This window comes from Macaca thibetana, chromosome 5 (assembly GCF_024542745.1).
Source record: "Macaca thibetana thibetana isolate TM-01 chromosome 5, ASM2454274v1, whole genome shotgun sequence".
Taxonomy (NCBI): domain Eukaryota; kingdom Metazoa; phylum Chordata; class Mammalia; order Primates; family Cercopithecidae; genus Macaca; species Macaca thibetana.
In genome coordinates, this window is record NC_065582.1 from 117775208 (window position 1) to 117790762 (window position 15555).

At 32.3% G+C, this 15555-nt stretch overlaps 1 protein-coding gene across 7 annotated transcripts in view; it reads right to left on the reverse strand.

Moving 5' to 3' along the window:
- The window catches only part of EPHA5 (EPH receptor A5), a 349515-nt gene that overhangs the window by 93384 nt on the left and 240576 nt on the right, over positions 1-15555 (reverse strand). For all 7 annotated transcript variants that reach the window (XM_050792668.1, XM_050792666.1, XM_050792667.1 and 4 more), the window contains 2 exons: positions 6781-6905; positions 686-845 (listed from right to left, as the gene is read on the reverse strand). In XM_050792668.1, coding sequence (XP_050648625.1) covers positions 686-845; positions 6781-6905 — 285 coding nt within the window. The remainder of the gene's footprint in view (positions 1-685; positions 846-6780; positions 6906-15555) is intronic.

The window sequence follows — 15555 nt, forward strand, 5'->3', positions numbered from 1 at the left end:
ACACATATACACTTCTGACATTTCACAGTACTGTGTATTTCTTCACAAAAAGTTTTAACAGCGTCTATTACTATCTTAAATTCTTTCAATGTGTTTAGGACAAGTAAGTAACATAAATATTTTTTTGAAATTAAAGGAAAATATTTTACGCTATTTTATGGGGAAAAAAGTGATTCAAAAAGGCTGTTCCAAAAAATATTCCCAGATTCTCCCGTTAAAGACAGTGCCAGAGATTTAATACTTTTTATGAGATCAGATTGGTTCCTGAGAGCACCATTTTCTTGCCAATCTCAATGCTAAAGAAAACTCCCTGTGGAATTTTCAAAGAAAGACTAAGCCTAGTAGCCTAGTTCAATAAAACAACTAAAAAAGTAAATGGCAATAATTCAATAAAGTATGGCAGCAGTGGAAAGAAAGTCTTTAAAAGCAAGTTTAAACATTTTTAAAGTATCTCCTGAAGTACCATCTCCCAGAAGACTGAATGCAATGAGGAGCAGGGACCAACGTGTTAACCTGCCGACCTACCATAATAGCATGACAGATGCTTCCTACCTGAAGGGGTCATGCCTGGGAGAGAGAGAGGGAGAGTGAGACTGACAGAGTGCCCAGGGAGGGTATTGATCCGCTGACTCTTTTCTGGTAACCATTACTGAGACATGAGTTGACAGTAATTAAAATGACTTACACACTGGGGTGGTTTCAAACTCAAATCTTCGACTGAAGACACCATAGCCTGCTGCTGTACGTGCTCGAATTTGGAAGACATAAACTGAAGCTGGTTTCAAGCCCTCTGCAGTAATAGTTGTCTCTTTGGATTTGATAATTGTGTAGCTGGTCTCTTGGTCCTTGGGATGCGCATGCACATACAGTAAAAAAGGCAGCATATAAATTAATAATGACAACAAAATTTAGAACCATAGATCAGAGAATGAATCAGAAACCAATGGACTCTATTAGTACAAATATAATACTTTAGAAAAAAATCCTACACATCCTAGGTGTGCTATTGACATAGAATATTAAAGTCTTTTCTAGAACTCAGGGTGGTGGGTGACATTGTGTCCACCTATCCAGAATACTTGTCTTTGGCAGTAATACATTTCTAAAATTTTGAAAACATAATGTTGTAGGAGATTGATTATTTTACAGACTCTATTTTAGTATTGTTATTTGTATACTTTTTTCCTCCAATATAGTTAATTGGAGCATATCTAACATACTGCCTATTCATACAGAAAGTTAACAATATGTCCCATTCTGTGAGGTAAGACTTATGCTTTAACTCATTAGTGAATTCAATTTATAATTGTACTTAGGTCTTAAGGTAAGAAATTAGTACTTCACTGGTGAAATTTAATTTCAATTCTCTAAGCCTAGATAGAAAGCATTAAAGAAAAATGCAGATAAGCAAAGCATTTTTATTTATTTTTGAAAATGTCCTCATTTGGAGGAGCTAGGTAGTAGTTAATGGAGATGGAGCAGGAAAAATAATTACTGGAAAGATAATTTTGGGAACTGAAACAAAGAGGAACTGTTTCTATTTTGATGCTAACAAAAGTTTAGACTAACCATCCATAACTCCTCATTATCTCTCTGAAGTTACCACACCAACTTTACCATGGATACTGAAATCACAGGCTGAAATATAGCAGGGACATTTTTGCTTTTATATTCAGTTTCCTTATCAGTAAAATTGGAGTAGAGACTTGCCTGGGTTTCCTCACAGAGATGTTGTAAAAATGAAACAGGTAATGTATGTGAAAGCAGTTAATAAACTGTAATAGATGTTTTAATTTTCATAATTATTTTAAATATTTGTAACTCTTTCTAATATGACATGTCAAAGTTGACTACCACTAATACTATCTAAAATATACAATCTATATAACATTTTTCTTTTAAAGCAATTTATCATTCCTCTTGTAATATGTTTAAACATACAAAATTATCTTAGAGTTAAGTAGGTCCAAAATTATCTCTAAATAGGTATGGTGTAATTTATAAACCCAATAGCACACTTTCTGATCATCATAGGCAAATGATTGATCTTTAATTTTTTAAACTGCAGATTAATTTAATTATCTAAACTTTAATGTATTTAGGAAATTTTATTAAAGTTGAGCAAAGGTAATTAAGTCTTATAAAATGTTACCTAATAATACCAGTAAATTTCTTCATTGACAAACATGTATTGCTCTTCTATTATCCACTCTATTACTCCTTCTGTATGGTAGGATCATAGCAGTAAAAAGCAAACAATTTCTTAATGTGTTCCTTTTAACAACTGTAAACAGTTTCTATAAACTATGATAGTTACCAATTTTTCTGAGAATGCACAGGTTCTTGATGGAATAAACCTGATAATATCATTTATTATTTCTCCATATTATTGAAAAATATTATTTTCCCATATTATTTAAAAGGAATATTTCTCAATAATATTCTGCTTTCCAGTTTGGCTACAATTGTAGCAGTAACTCTCACTAAGTAAGTTAAATGTCTGTTTGCTGATATTTGTTTAAAGAAAATTTAATTTAAAGAAAAAATCTAGTCAAAATTTAAGTATACAATTCTGATAGACTTTACGTAATTATCATTTTTACATAAAGGATTAACATTTATAATATAAAACATTAGAAGAAGGCATCAATGACAGCATTAGATTTCCAGCCATATTATTAAGTAGATGAGAAAATGTGGGTAAACAACTCTTTACCTCAGTTTTTTTCTTCCTTAATATGGAGATAAAATTATTTACCAAGAACATTGGAAGGAGACAGAGATAAAAATAATACATATACCACCAAGCACAATCGCTACAAAATAGGTTCTACGTAGAATGGATTACTCTTAACTCTATAGCATGATGGTAAGTTGTCCCATTGATAAGTAAAAAACAAAACAACTTTTAAAAGCTTCCATAGTTGTAAACTCTAACTATTGAAGGTACAATGAATACATTTTATAAAAATATTAGAAATTGATACTTTTTGCCAAAAAGGAAAAATTTACCAGGAAACTGGACTGCTGCTCCTTGAAATAATGCATGATCTAATATCAATTGCACAACATTCTGTTTGATTTAACAATTAACGTTATGTATGTCTCAGTTGTTCCTTAGCTAGAGTTTAATTGTACATTGTCTCTCTGAGTTAGCCATACATAAGTTATTGAAGAGAATTTAGCAAAGCATGTATCTAGTGGATCAAAACCAATGAATACACATTGTGAATCGTGTAAGCGTCTTCCAAAATTTAATTCTGTTTCATTCTTTTAAATCTCTCTCATATTGTAATTTTCTACATATCACAAACTTTATGTAAAGATTGTCAACACCCACAATTGCCTGGCTGCCAAGTCCTTGGTCAGGGCAGTGCCTTTTGCTGCCTTCGTGCCCCAGCTGAGCAAATGAGCTACATTCCCCAGCTGCTTAGCAAACACTGTTCACATGCAGTGAGGGGAGGGCTTCAGCAGAAGGAGCCAGCTGGCAAACACCCTGCCAAGGGGCAGCTTCCCTTTGCCTCTGCCTTTAATTAAGAGATGGCAATGAGCCCATCCTCACACGGGAGCAGAGAAGCCCAATGACCTCTATTAGAGCAGGGCAATCAGAGGCAGAAATGCCAGCTGGCAAATGCATGTGCCCTGGAAAGCTCTGCCACCTGTGTCTGGCCAAAAGCCATCCAATAAAATGGTGATGTTATTCTGAAAGCTCAAAATCAGCTCCGAAAACCTATCAGGATCCCTACCTCAATACATGGTATAAAAGCTCATAATCCAGTTTTTATAAATGAAAGTCTTATAAAAACTTTATAGGTATAATATAGATATGCTCAAATGTTTGGCTCACGCACAATGGTCCGGGAATTAATACCTTTATTTTAAAAAGGAAAACACTGACCAAAATAATCACTTCCACCAATATATCATATAAAGATTTTGCTGCTTTTAATTAATGTAAACAAGCAACTTATTATTAATTTATTGGAAATATGTTTAGAAACCTTTTTCCCAAGTCATTTTTTTCTTTATTTGAGTTATACAGATCATATAATGGAATACTGAAGCATTAAATTTGAATTATTAAATATAAGACCAAATCATACTGAAATAAATGTAACTCAAATAGAAATTGAACTATAAAGAAAATAATATCACAATATGGATAAAACTCAGTAGAAGAAATATTTAATAGAAACTCCTCATTACCACTTGTTGAATAACTTTGTTCTAACAGAAGCAGCAACTTTTTAAGAAAAGATAAATTCTCATTAATATTGAATATTACACATATAATGAAAGTAATGCATATGCTGGGAAGTGGTCATGAAAACAATCAAAGGTTATTCATAAGGGGAAAAAAATAGGATGCTTTCCTCAAGAACAAAAAAGAAAGCCAGTCATTAATCGAGCTAGTTGATTCAGAGATAAAAGAAAATGTAAGTACTTGTTAAACTTTTAGTCTCCCTGCTGTTAACCCTTATTGCATCTAAGATAGTCAAATATACAGTTTTTGAATTCTATTTTGCATTTTATCTTCTTTTGAAATCAACTTTAATCACAATGAAAATTGAGAAACAATGTTCACAACAGAATTCAGCATGTGTTAATATATATTTATATAACTCTACATGGCTTTGCATCAATATAAAGTAACAAAGGTTACAAAAACTTGAATAAGAAATATAAACCTTAATTTTACAAATTGTTTTTTGACATAGCCTATGTTTAAATTGTAGACCTCTGGAATTTGCAATGCTGTTTTTTACTACTAATCTCACGAGAACAGTAATCAGTGAGAAATTTTAATGTCACTATATTCCACTTGATTAACTACAGTTTTGTTGACATTAAACAATGTTAACCATATCCCAACATAATTTTGTCTCAGAGATATTCTCTAAGAGCATTCTTGGTGAATAATGTATTTGATAACCTATTTTTGAAATATGTGTCACCATTTATGTTTCCTAATGATCTGATAGTTGTATATAATACTACCAGTAAGTCATTCCTAGAAAGATGACTATTTCAAAAATGGTTGATCATTTATTTATCTACTGGTATAATCAATACATGAACATTGTAGAAACAACAAAAACCTGTAAATATGTAGATGGCCTTTCTCCATCACTCCCCATTGTTTTATCCTTTGTTGTATTTTTACACAGGCAATTGTTGAATCAATGAATGAAAGAAGAAAATTTATTTTTAAATTTTCTATACTGTGACAAATTAATATTCAATACACTTACCTAAACTCTTTTTTTTTCCCCCTTTGAGACTGAGTTTTGCTCTTGTTGCCCAGACTGGAGTGCAATGGTGCGATCTCGGCTCACTGCAACTTCCGCTTCCTGGGTTCAAGCGATTCTTCTGCCCTCAGCCTCCCGAATAGCTGGGATTACAGGTGCCCACCACCACACCCAGCTGATTTTTTTTTTTTTTTTTTTTGTATTTTTAGTATAGGCGAGGTTTCACTATGTTGGGCAGGCTGATCTCGAACTACTGACCTCAGGCAACCCACCCACCTCAGCCTTCCAAAGTGCTGGAATTACAGGCGTGAGCCACCGCGCCCGGCCCTAAACTCTTTTATCTCTGCATATATATATGGTGAGGAGAACCATTTATTCTCCCTCTCTTTTCCAATGCCCTAGCTTGGGCAAGTTCTTAGGTATTGTAAAGTAAGATTTTGTACTTCCTACCATATCTTTTACTCTTCCAGAAAAAAAGGAGTGATGTCTGTGAGTTTGGAAAAGCCATTGAGTAAGTCGTGTGGCTCAGTCCTTCTCTTCTTTTTTGGGATCTTCATGCCTGCATTTTTTACATGTTCATTTCTATCCCTACATCCATAGGACCAACATTTCTGGGTCAGGGTCTCCAACCCAGTTCTCAGAGGCTGGTTTGGGTTCCCATCTATCTTTATCTCCTCTTTAAGAACTCAGGTTGTCCTAAGGTGTGTATGACATTCAGATCCAGCCAGTAGAAAAATCACAGATGAATGAGGCGGAAGTAGCAGGAAGACTCATGGTGGCTACATATGTAAGCCACATATTCCAGCCCAGTTTTAGAAATTACAAGCTTTTTCAGCTTCCATCTGTATGACTCTTTCATCGATAACTCACTTGCTTGTGAATTCAGAAAAGAGGAAAAGAGTTTATTACAACCTTGAGACCTGACCTCAATAGCTATTATGGCAAAATGTTTAAAAGTATCTCTAAGAGACTCAGAGAACAAGAGGAAATCAAGAAAATATGGGGAATGTGATGCATATATGTTTTTATTTTTTAACCTGAAATTTAAACATAAATTTTATACTACAGTGCCAAATGTTTGCTAAGAATCTAAAAACTGTATGTGATATATGTGTCTTATCTTTTTCATATTACCTTAATAGTATAGGTGTTATGTTGAGTTACTAGCCATAAGCACATATGATTTCTCTGTTAGCACACTGCAGTCACTACTGAAAATCTATAGCTTAAGTCTTTGTAACACTTTCAAATGTCCTATGACTTCATCTTTTAATGCTGTTCAACTCAGTTAAGCTAATATTAGACTATATGGCAGTATCTAAGCTGTGTAAACTATTTGGCAGCAGCAGAACATGAATAGAGAGCTCCCTGTACACTTCTAGCGTCCATAATTATGACTGCAGAATCAATTGTCATTGATTTATACATAAAATTGCAACATACTCTTCTACAAATTGGATAATTGCAGTTGCTAAAGGGAAAAAAAAAAAAAAAGAAACTGAAGACATTTTTTTTATTCTGTTAGTCTTACCTTTTCAAAATACTTGATTTCATACTCCAGGATGATTCCATTGGGGCGATCTGGCTCTTGCCAAGACAAAGAGATGCTGTTTTTTGCAATCTTCCCTTTTTTCACATTGGTAACTGGAGATGGAGCTGCAAAATAGTTTAAATAAGGAGCAGTGTGATTAATGAGGCCCTAAAAGTAAGCCTGTTATGTGTATTACATATATTGCATTTTGAGAATGTAGCACTATAAAAAAAAACCAATTAAATTTTAGTTTCTCTATATAATGTTTAAAGATTGTGAAGATTTTTTACAAATATAAATCAGCTAAATATCTTCAGGATTTTTTCATGATAAAGCTGTAGTCCATATTTTTTCTAAGTAGTTTCGAAACATAAATTATTTTATTTTATATTTTATAGAATAAAGATACTCCTGATTATTTTACATATCTTCTACATTTCTAAAATGTATGAGCTCTGTATGACATATCCCATTATGCTAATAGATACATGATTATATTACTGCATTTGTACAACACAAACTCTTTTATAATTTATTACTTTTTTTTTTTTTTTTTTTTTTTTTTTTTTTTGTATTTTTAGTAGAGACGGGGTTTCACGGTGTTAGCCAGGATGGTCTCGATCTCCTGACCTCGTGATCCACCCGTCTCGGCCTCCCAAAGTGCTGGGATTACAGGCTTGAGCCACCGTGCCCGGCCTATAATTTATTACTTTTGAAATTACATGAATCCTAAAATCATTAATAAATGTATATATTAAACCTGGGCAGGTTCCTTAAGAAACATGCCACCAAAGATATGGTACACTTTAAAATAATAGCAAATAAAATAAACTTTTTTTAATTTTCATTTTTCTCAAATATTTCCTTAGAATCATAATCACTTCTGGTGATCATCACAATTTGATATACTGTCTATGAAACCACTACTTGTCTAATGAAAATAGGACTTATATATCTGTTCTTTCGAATATGTCTGGATATTTTGAGTTTGAAAAACATCTGAATATTTGAGTCAAAATTCTTTTTATCAATCTGCTGACATTTGTATAGATAACATGTCTAAAAGACATGGCAACATAAAAGAGTAAGATATGGGCTCCCCAGTTCACTGTAGTGTTTATTGAAAAGTGCTAACACTACTGAAATAGAAACAACAGACGATTAAGGAAGACAGTGAATTTTTGAATATATTTTGTTCAATAGTGAATATCTGTATGAATTATCTTGAATCATGAATTAAACTCAATTTCCCAGTATCACTACATATGTATTGCATAACACAACAGTAAAAAACCCAAAGAAAGACTAAGTCTTCAGAGTTCTTCACTCACTTTACTATAGTGAAATCATTTTTTTATATTTAATTATTTCTCGTAGATAGCTGTCAGTTTTTACTTAATGAATTGATGGTATTACCACCTTGCTATTCATAAATTGTTTAATAATATGCTCCATGAAGGCAGGAATTGGTTTAGTTTAGTTCACTGCTACATTTCCAAGATGAGAAAATTGTTTAGCATATAGAAATTTAATGAATATTTGTTGATTGAATTGATGGATGGATGAATGAATGGCAAATACATATATAATTAAATATCATTCAAACCTGAATTTATCTCATCATAGGATAATATTAGTTTGAAATGTGCACTTAATTTTAAAACTTAATCAGTTCTTCAATAAAATAATCATTTGTGGGTAAAGACAACAAATAAATACCAACACAGACACAATCAGCCTAAAGTGGAATACTTTGTTATTTACTTGCATTAATCAAAGTAAAGCATAAACTATTTCACTTTCAAACACTTAAGTTAACAAATGCCAGTGTAGTTCAGTGGCTAAGAATGTGCTTTAAAATACTGGTTTAGAATGAGGGGAGAAGACCATTTCTGAGCTCAGAGTAGGTCAGGGATAATTTTCTTTGTGACAAGAGCATCTTTGCATCTTCTGGGTAAAGCTGATGACAGCTCCTGGGGACATAATGATGATGCACAAATTGTGAATGGCAGCAATCCTACACCACTGCAAGTATCATGCACATTAAAATAACTGTAACCAGGTTTGTCATCATCAAGGAGCATGCTCAATTTATCTTATTTGTCTCCCTCGCTGATACCTTTTGCTCATTCTCTGCCTGCTCAACCTTTTAAGTCTGGTATCAAATGAGAATGATGACTTAGAGCATTTATTCTTGTAAAATTTTTATGGGTGATGTCAAATCATAAAACTATCACTGTCCCTGTGTAAGGATAGAAAAAAAAAATACCAAAGAAATCAAGCTGTGAAGGGTACAAAATAATTTCTAAAACTTCTGAGTTGTAGCTTTCAGATATGTGGAAATATTCCAAATTCTTCCCATATTGTAGCGTCTGTGTTAGAGCTAACTTTGTATACTAGTATGATATGCAAGATGGAGATTCTTTAGGCTACTACAGTTCCCATTATGAGCTAATTGTTTTGTCTGTTTCAAATTTTTAAAGTTTTAAATTTATATAGAAATTTTTATAGAAAAATAAGATAACAGAGTTTCCACATAACTTACATTTAGTGTCGCCTATTAGAAACATACCATATTAATACATTATATCTGTCACAATTAATGAACCAATACTGATAGATTATTATTAATTAAAGTCCACAGTTTATTCAGATTCCCATAGTCTTTAATTAATGTCCTTTTTCTATCCTGGGATTCCATCCAGCAAACCATATTAATTTAGTCATCATGTTTTCTTAGGCTCCTCTTTGTTATAGCAGTTTTTCAAAGTTTCCTTGATTTGATGACCTTGACACTTTTAGAGCACACTGGTCAGGTATTTTGTAAACTGTCTCTCAGTTGGGATTAATATTTTTTCATGATTAAAACAGGGTTATGGGGTTTTTGGGGGATGACCACGAAAGTAAATTGCCAATCCTATTACCTTATATTGAGGGTACACACTACCAACGTATCATCGCCATTATGTTAACCTTGATTTCCTGAGTGACGTAGTGTTTACTGTTTCTCCACTATAACATTGTTTTCTCCCCAGCATTCAATATTGTACTTTTTGGAAGAAAGTCACTATTTGCAGCCCACATTAAAGGAGTGGGAATTTATGATTCACTTTCTTGATAGTGGAATATCTACTTAAATCATTAGAAATTCTTCTGCAGGAGAAATTTGTCTATTTTTCTTCTTTTTTAAATTTATGTAATTATTTGCATCAGTATGACATGGATATTTTTACTCCTTTGTATATAATTGTATACTTTATTTTATTACTGAATTTGCTAATGCTTTGGCCATTGGAAGTCTTTCAGAGCTCCTATGTCTCTTTGATATACCCCTATCATTATGGATTTGTCTGTTTGTTATTTCTACAATATTTTCTTACCTTCTGGGACTAAAAGACCAGATACTCTATGCTCATCTTGCTTATTCACTGCTCCAGTCCTAGAGTCATTCATTTCTGTAAGGAGCACTGGTTTCCTTTATTAGAAAAGGCATTAGAAACCAAGAAATGGGTGTTGAGTGTGTTTCTTGCCACTGAGATGCCATTGCTTTTAAGCCCTCTTACTGAAAGGACAAGGACATAAATGTGTATATTAACTTGTGTATATCTATACATATTCCTATACATAACTACCTATATCTATATTAACCTAAAGATACATATATACTGATGTTGCCAACTCTAATAATTATTACATAAATAATTCTAGCTTCCACACCTTACTTATCTGTAAACTCCCACTCTAATGGCGGGTCCCACCATCAGCCATCCAACTGAACTTGATTATTCAGTTCCAGCACCTATGTCTAGTATGTACTGAATTGTTCATCTGTGTCTGTTTGACTTATCGATAATGATATAATGTAGAAACCTCTAATATCCCAATGACACAAACAGTGATATACAAAATCCTGCCATCGGTTGTATAAAACAATATATCTTCCTTACTTTTCAGATATAGAAATCTAGTTTAAGGCACAGCGTTCCAAGATGGAAAGGCCTGCCATGGCACAGATAGCTTGAAGTCTGATAGAATTGACTTCAAGTATTTTGGCAGCCAGCCATTTCTATGTAATTCTGTTAGTTAACTTTTATAAATGTACTTTCAATCTTTATAATAGGAACAATAATATAAATTCATATTTTTTAAGGTTGACATCTTATTCTTCAGGTACAATGTCAGGTACAGGGTGGGTGCCAAATAAATACTATTTGTAATAATATCAGTTGTAAAATATTAGAAAATTGTTTAAGAAGATTTCAATGATGAACTTTCCACAATTCTTTAACTGTTTCATCCTTTATCAGTCAAAATTATTTGTAGCTTCTTCACTGAACTTGGCACTGCTTTAAATGTTTAATGAGATCCAAAGGCAAAGTGCTTACACAGATAAGATGCTTTGTTTTCTGCATCCAAGGTTGTCATGACTCTACATTAATAAAAGGTTATGAGTAAATTTGATTGATTTTATTCATTTTATTAATTAAAATGCCACGCTTTCAAATGCTGATTAAAACATCGATAGTTACACTTAGTATAGAACAATGTCTTCCTTATTCTTTAAAACAAAGTGAACATGATGAAAACATGAACCTCATTTGTGTCAAATGGAATAAGAAAATACCATTCATGCATCCCTATAGCCAATACTTTTTGTGTAGGCAGTAAATTACAAATAGAATCAAGTATTGGTTACTTGTATTTAAAACAATAAATAAATAAAACTCTATGTATTTGATGTATATACCCATATTAAGTCTTAAAGACTAGAGAGAGGTAAATAAAACAATATTGAAATCTTTTCAGTCTATGACAGTCCATGAATGGGTTAAAAACTTCATCAGATGACAATTTTTAAACTTTCCACCAGAAGTCCCTACACATCAGTAATGCATTAGTTCATTTAAACACAAGATTTAAAAATACACGTGTTTTACATTTGATTCTATAGATTAAAATTTGGCCAAATGAACTGTCAGTATCTGACAGCTGGAAGCCCCTACTTCTCACTGCTATGCACACTTTATCATATTAAAGTACTTCTTATTAATGAAGCAGGACTAGGCCACTACAGTATTCCAAAACAACACAGAGTATTAGGCTTCTCTCCAGAAAATTCTGACTCTGTAGGTCAAAGTGAGACGAAGGATTCTGTATATTCAGTAAAGACTCTGGTGGAATCATTTTGTCAGTAAATTTCAGGAAATAATTAAGGCAAACCATACTAGGATTAATTCTTCTTTTTAAAAATTATTATTATTACTATTTTTAAAAGAATTATTATTAATGCTTCTTTTATAAAAAATTAAACTTGGAAAGCTGAGGCTGGAAGTTGGATCAGTATTGAGGTTTACTGAACTGCTGCTGTCTTGAATCTGTGGCTCATTATTGCCTGTTATCCTAATCTTTGTTAGCAACTTTGCCTTTCTCTGAGGATTATTTCTGCTTATATTTGGTATTTTCCTGACCATTAGGTATTTCTTGGTAATTTGATTTGTTTTCTCATTCATGCATAATTTGGTTTAGTCTGCTGATAATCTATAAAATTAGAAAAATCTTATGTCTGGTTCACTGTTGTTTGCTTAGTCCTTAGAAGACTTTTCTGACAACTTCGTAAAATATACAACTGCATCCACCCTCGTTGAAGACACCATGATTTTTCTCCTAATTGGATTACTTCTTTATACCTTCCTGAACTTCAGGGAGTTTTTCTAAGAAGAGCCAGTGTGTTATTGTTCATGTTATAATTTGGTCACGTCACATAAGCCCTGCCTTATGGATTACTAGGTCACACATGCTCTATCCTCTGCCTAAATTTCTAGTCATCAACTCCACTATCTCTTGTTCCTTTCACGGATATGACCTTCTACATGTTTCTTGAGCACTCTAAATTTGTCCTGCCTCAGACCCTTTACACTTGCATTTCTTTTAGTTTAGAATGTCCTTCCTTATCTTCATCTAAATTGCTCTTCACTTTATTTAGGTCTTTAAAAAATGTCATATTTCCAGAATTCACTTCCTGACTGATTGACCATTCATTAATTTCTTATTTTTCTTTATAATGGCACTGCTTGAAATTATATGCTTATTTCTTTACTTGTGAATTGTCTTATATTCTACAGGAATATAGCCTCTATGATGGGAAATACTTTTACTGTCTTATTTATTTATATATCTCATGTGCCTTTAAAATTCCTGGAACATAGAATGGCATTTAATATTTCTAATATGCATAACTTATTTTTCTGGGATTTAAAGCTAATAAAGAATATATAGCACATGGTCCTACTTTATAGTTGTTAAGTTGAATCAATTATCACATGGATCATTCTAGTCTCCTCACTTTACTTATCTGTAACCTCCTGCTCCAAGAGTGGCTCTCACCACCTGTCATCCAGTTACTTAATTGTTTAATTTCAGTATAAATGTCTTCAAAGCAATACATTTTTTATTTGTTTTTGGCACAGCACAGTATAGGCAGAACTATATTTGAATCTAGTATATATTGAATATGTATCTGACATACAAATATGACAAGGAATAGTAAAATGAATAAACAATATTATTAAAGAATTTCAAGGAAATCTAGAGACTTCTGGAGCAAAGAATAAATAAAGAATTAGAAGTCAAGTGACTACCACCCCTAACTATTTGTATAAAATAAGAGCTACTGGAAAAAAAAGTCAAAGAATATATATATATACATATACCCACACATAACTTCATATTTATGTAGGCAATTATATGTATATGTATGTTTAATAATTATAAAACTTGAATGTATTCTTTTTTTTTTTCACATGAAGTCTTGCTATGTCTCCCAGGCTAGAGTACAGTGGTGAGATCTCCGCTCACTGCAATCTCTGCCTCCCGGGTTCAAGCGATTCTCCTGCCTCAGCCTCCCGAGTAGCTGGGGTTACAGGTGCCCGCCACTGTGCCGGCTAATTTTTCTATTTTTAGTAGAGATGGGGTTTCATCATCTTGGCCAGGCTGGTCTCGACTCCTGAACTCATGATCCACCCACCTCGGCCACCCAAAGTGCTGGGATTACAGGCGTGAGTCACTGCACCTGACTTGAGTGTATTTTTAAGATAAAATGTATTCTTTCAGTAAAGAACAGACTTTTGAAATGATGAAAGATGAAGTATGGTTTTAAATCTATGTGTCTTATGACTCTCTTCATAAGATTTTCCATTCTTTCACTTCTTCACAAAGGTGGAAAAGGGAAGAGGGAAAAATAGGAAGACAAGCCCTAGCTAATCTAAAAACCTAAGCTATAGTTATAGTATTTCCAGAGAAACATGGAAAATTACAAAACCTACAGCCAATGAATTTATCTTTAGTGTATATTTTCTAAGATGAAATAGTATTGGCATTAGCATAGTGAATGCATCTTTTATTTTTATGTCTGTCTTTCAGTATTTATCTGAATAATAGTATAATACTGTCTATACTGAATTTCAGTATAACACTGTCTTTCAGTATTTATCCTTACTATGTATATGATCATGTGACAATTTAAATTAACTGCCTCCCACAGACTACATATATATGTATGTATATATTTTTAAATGAAATGCAGATGTAGATAAATCCATATTTTATTTTATATATACATATATACACACCACATACACATACAAACATCTCTAAGAGAAATCATGTACATCTTTTGCAGCTGGTTTAATAAAGCTACATATAGTGATTACTTTACTATCTTTGTTTTGGGATACATATTAGCATTTGAATGTAAGGAAATGAGTAACTAGATTTCCTAAAGTAAACGAGAATTGCAGTTATTGAATTATAAACTTATTCAAAATTATTAACAAAAAAGTAAGACAGATATATTATAACATACACACTCACAAATGTGTAATATTATACACTTTATATTTTTATAATACACAATATAAATTTTATATACTTACATACTTAGTATATCCTTCTTACTGTGTTGTCATTTGATACTATTGGACCAGGAAAAGAAACTAACAGTGCATTCTCAACACACTTAGTACCAACCATTTTCTGTACTAAAGAAAGAAGGTATTTTAAAGGTTTCTTTCTCAAATAAAAATTCAATCTGCTCACTCAGACAAAAACCTACAATCACTCCATCTTAAAAGCCTGCAACTGGATCTTTTGATATATGACCTCAGTGAAGTTTTGAAACGACCATTTTACCAAAACCTGGCCTTAAATGACAGTAGTTCTAGAGAAAGGATATCTATTTTAATAAAAAGAATTTATAAACTAAAATGTACCATTCAGTAGAGTTTGTTTTTTTCAAATACTTGAAAATCAGAAAATATTAAAAATTAGTTGCTTCCAGCAGGAAATGAAAATAACTTAATTGCTAAGAAATAATTTCTGATGTGATTATACTTTATAGTTCAAAGCATATTCTTTAAATATTGTTTTGAAGTCACATTCACATTGATGTTAATTTGAAAAGAAAATGACAACAATAAAAATAGAAAACTACATCACTGGCATTCATAGTCAGTGTTCTCTAAAATAACACTGCAAATTACAAAAACAAATATTAAATGCAACAAGGTGTATAATGACAATATGCCTCCTTCTGAATAGCAAAATTAATCTCACACAAAATAAATTATCATAGAATTTGTTTTCCATTCATTACTTGTTATTACCCTATAATAGAATTCTTAATACACAGAGACTTAAGTGTCAATGATTATTTGATCTTAATAACCACAATCCCCATTGTATGAGAAACAGAATTTAAATAATTTTTACAGTATTGTA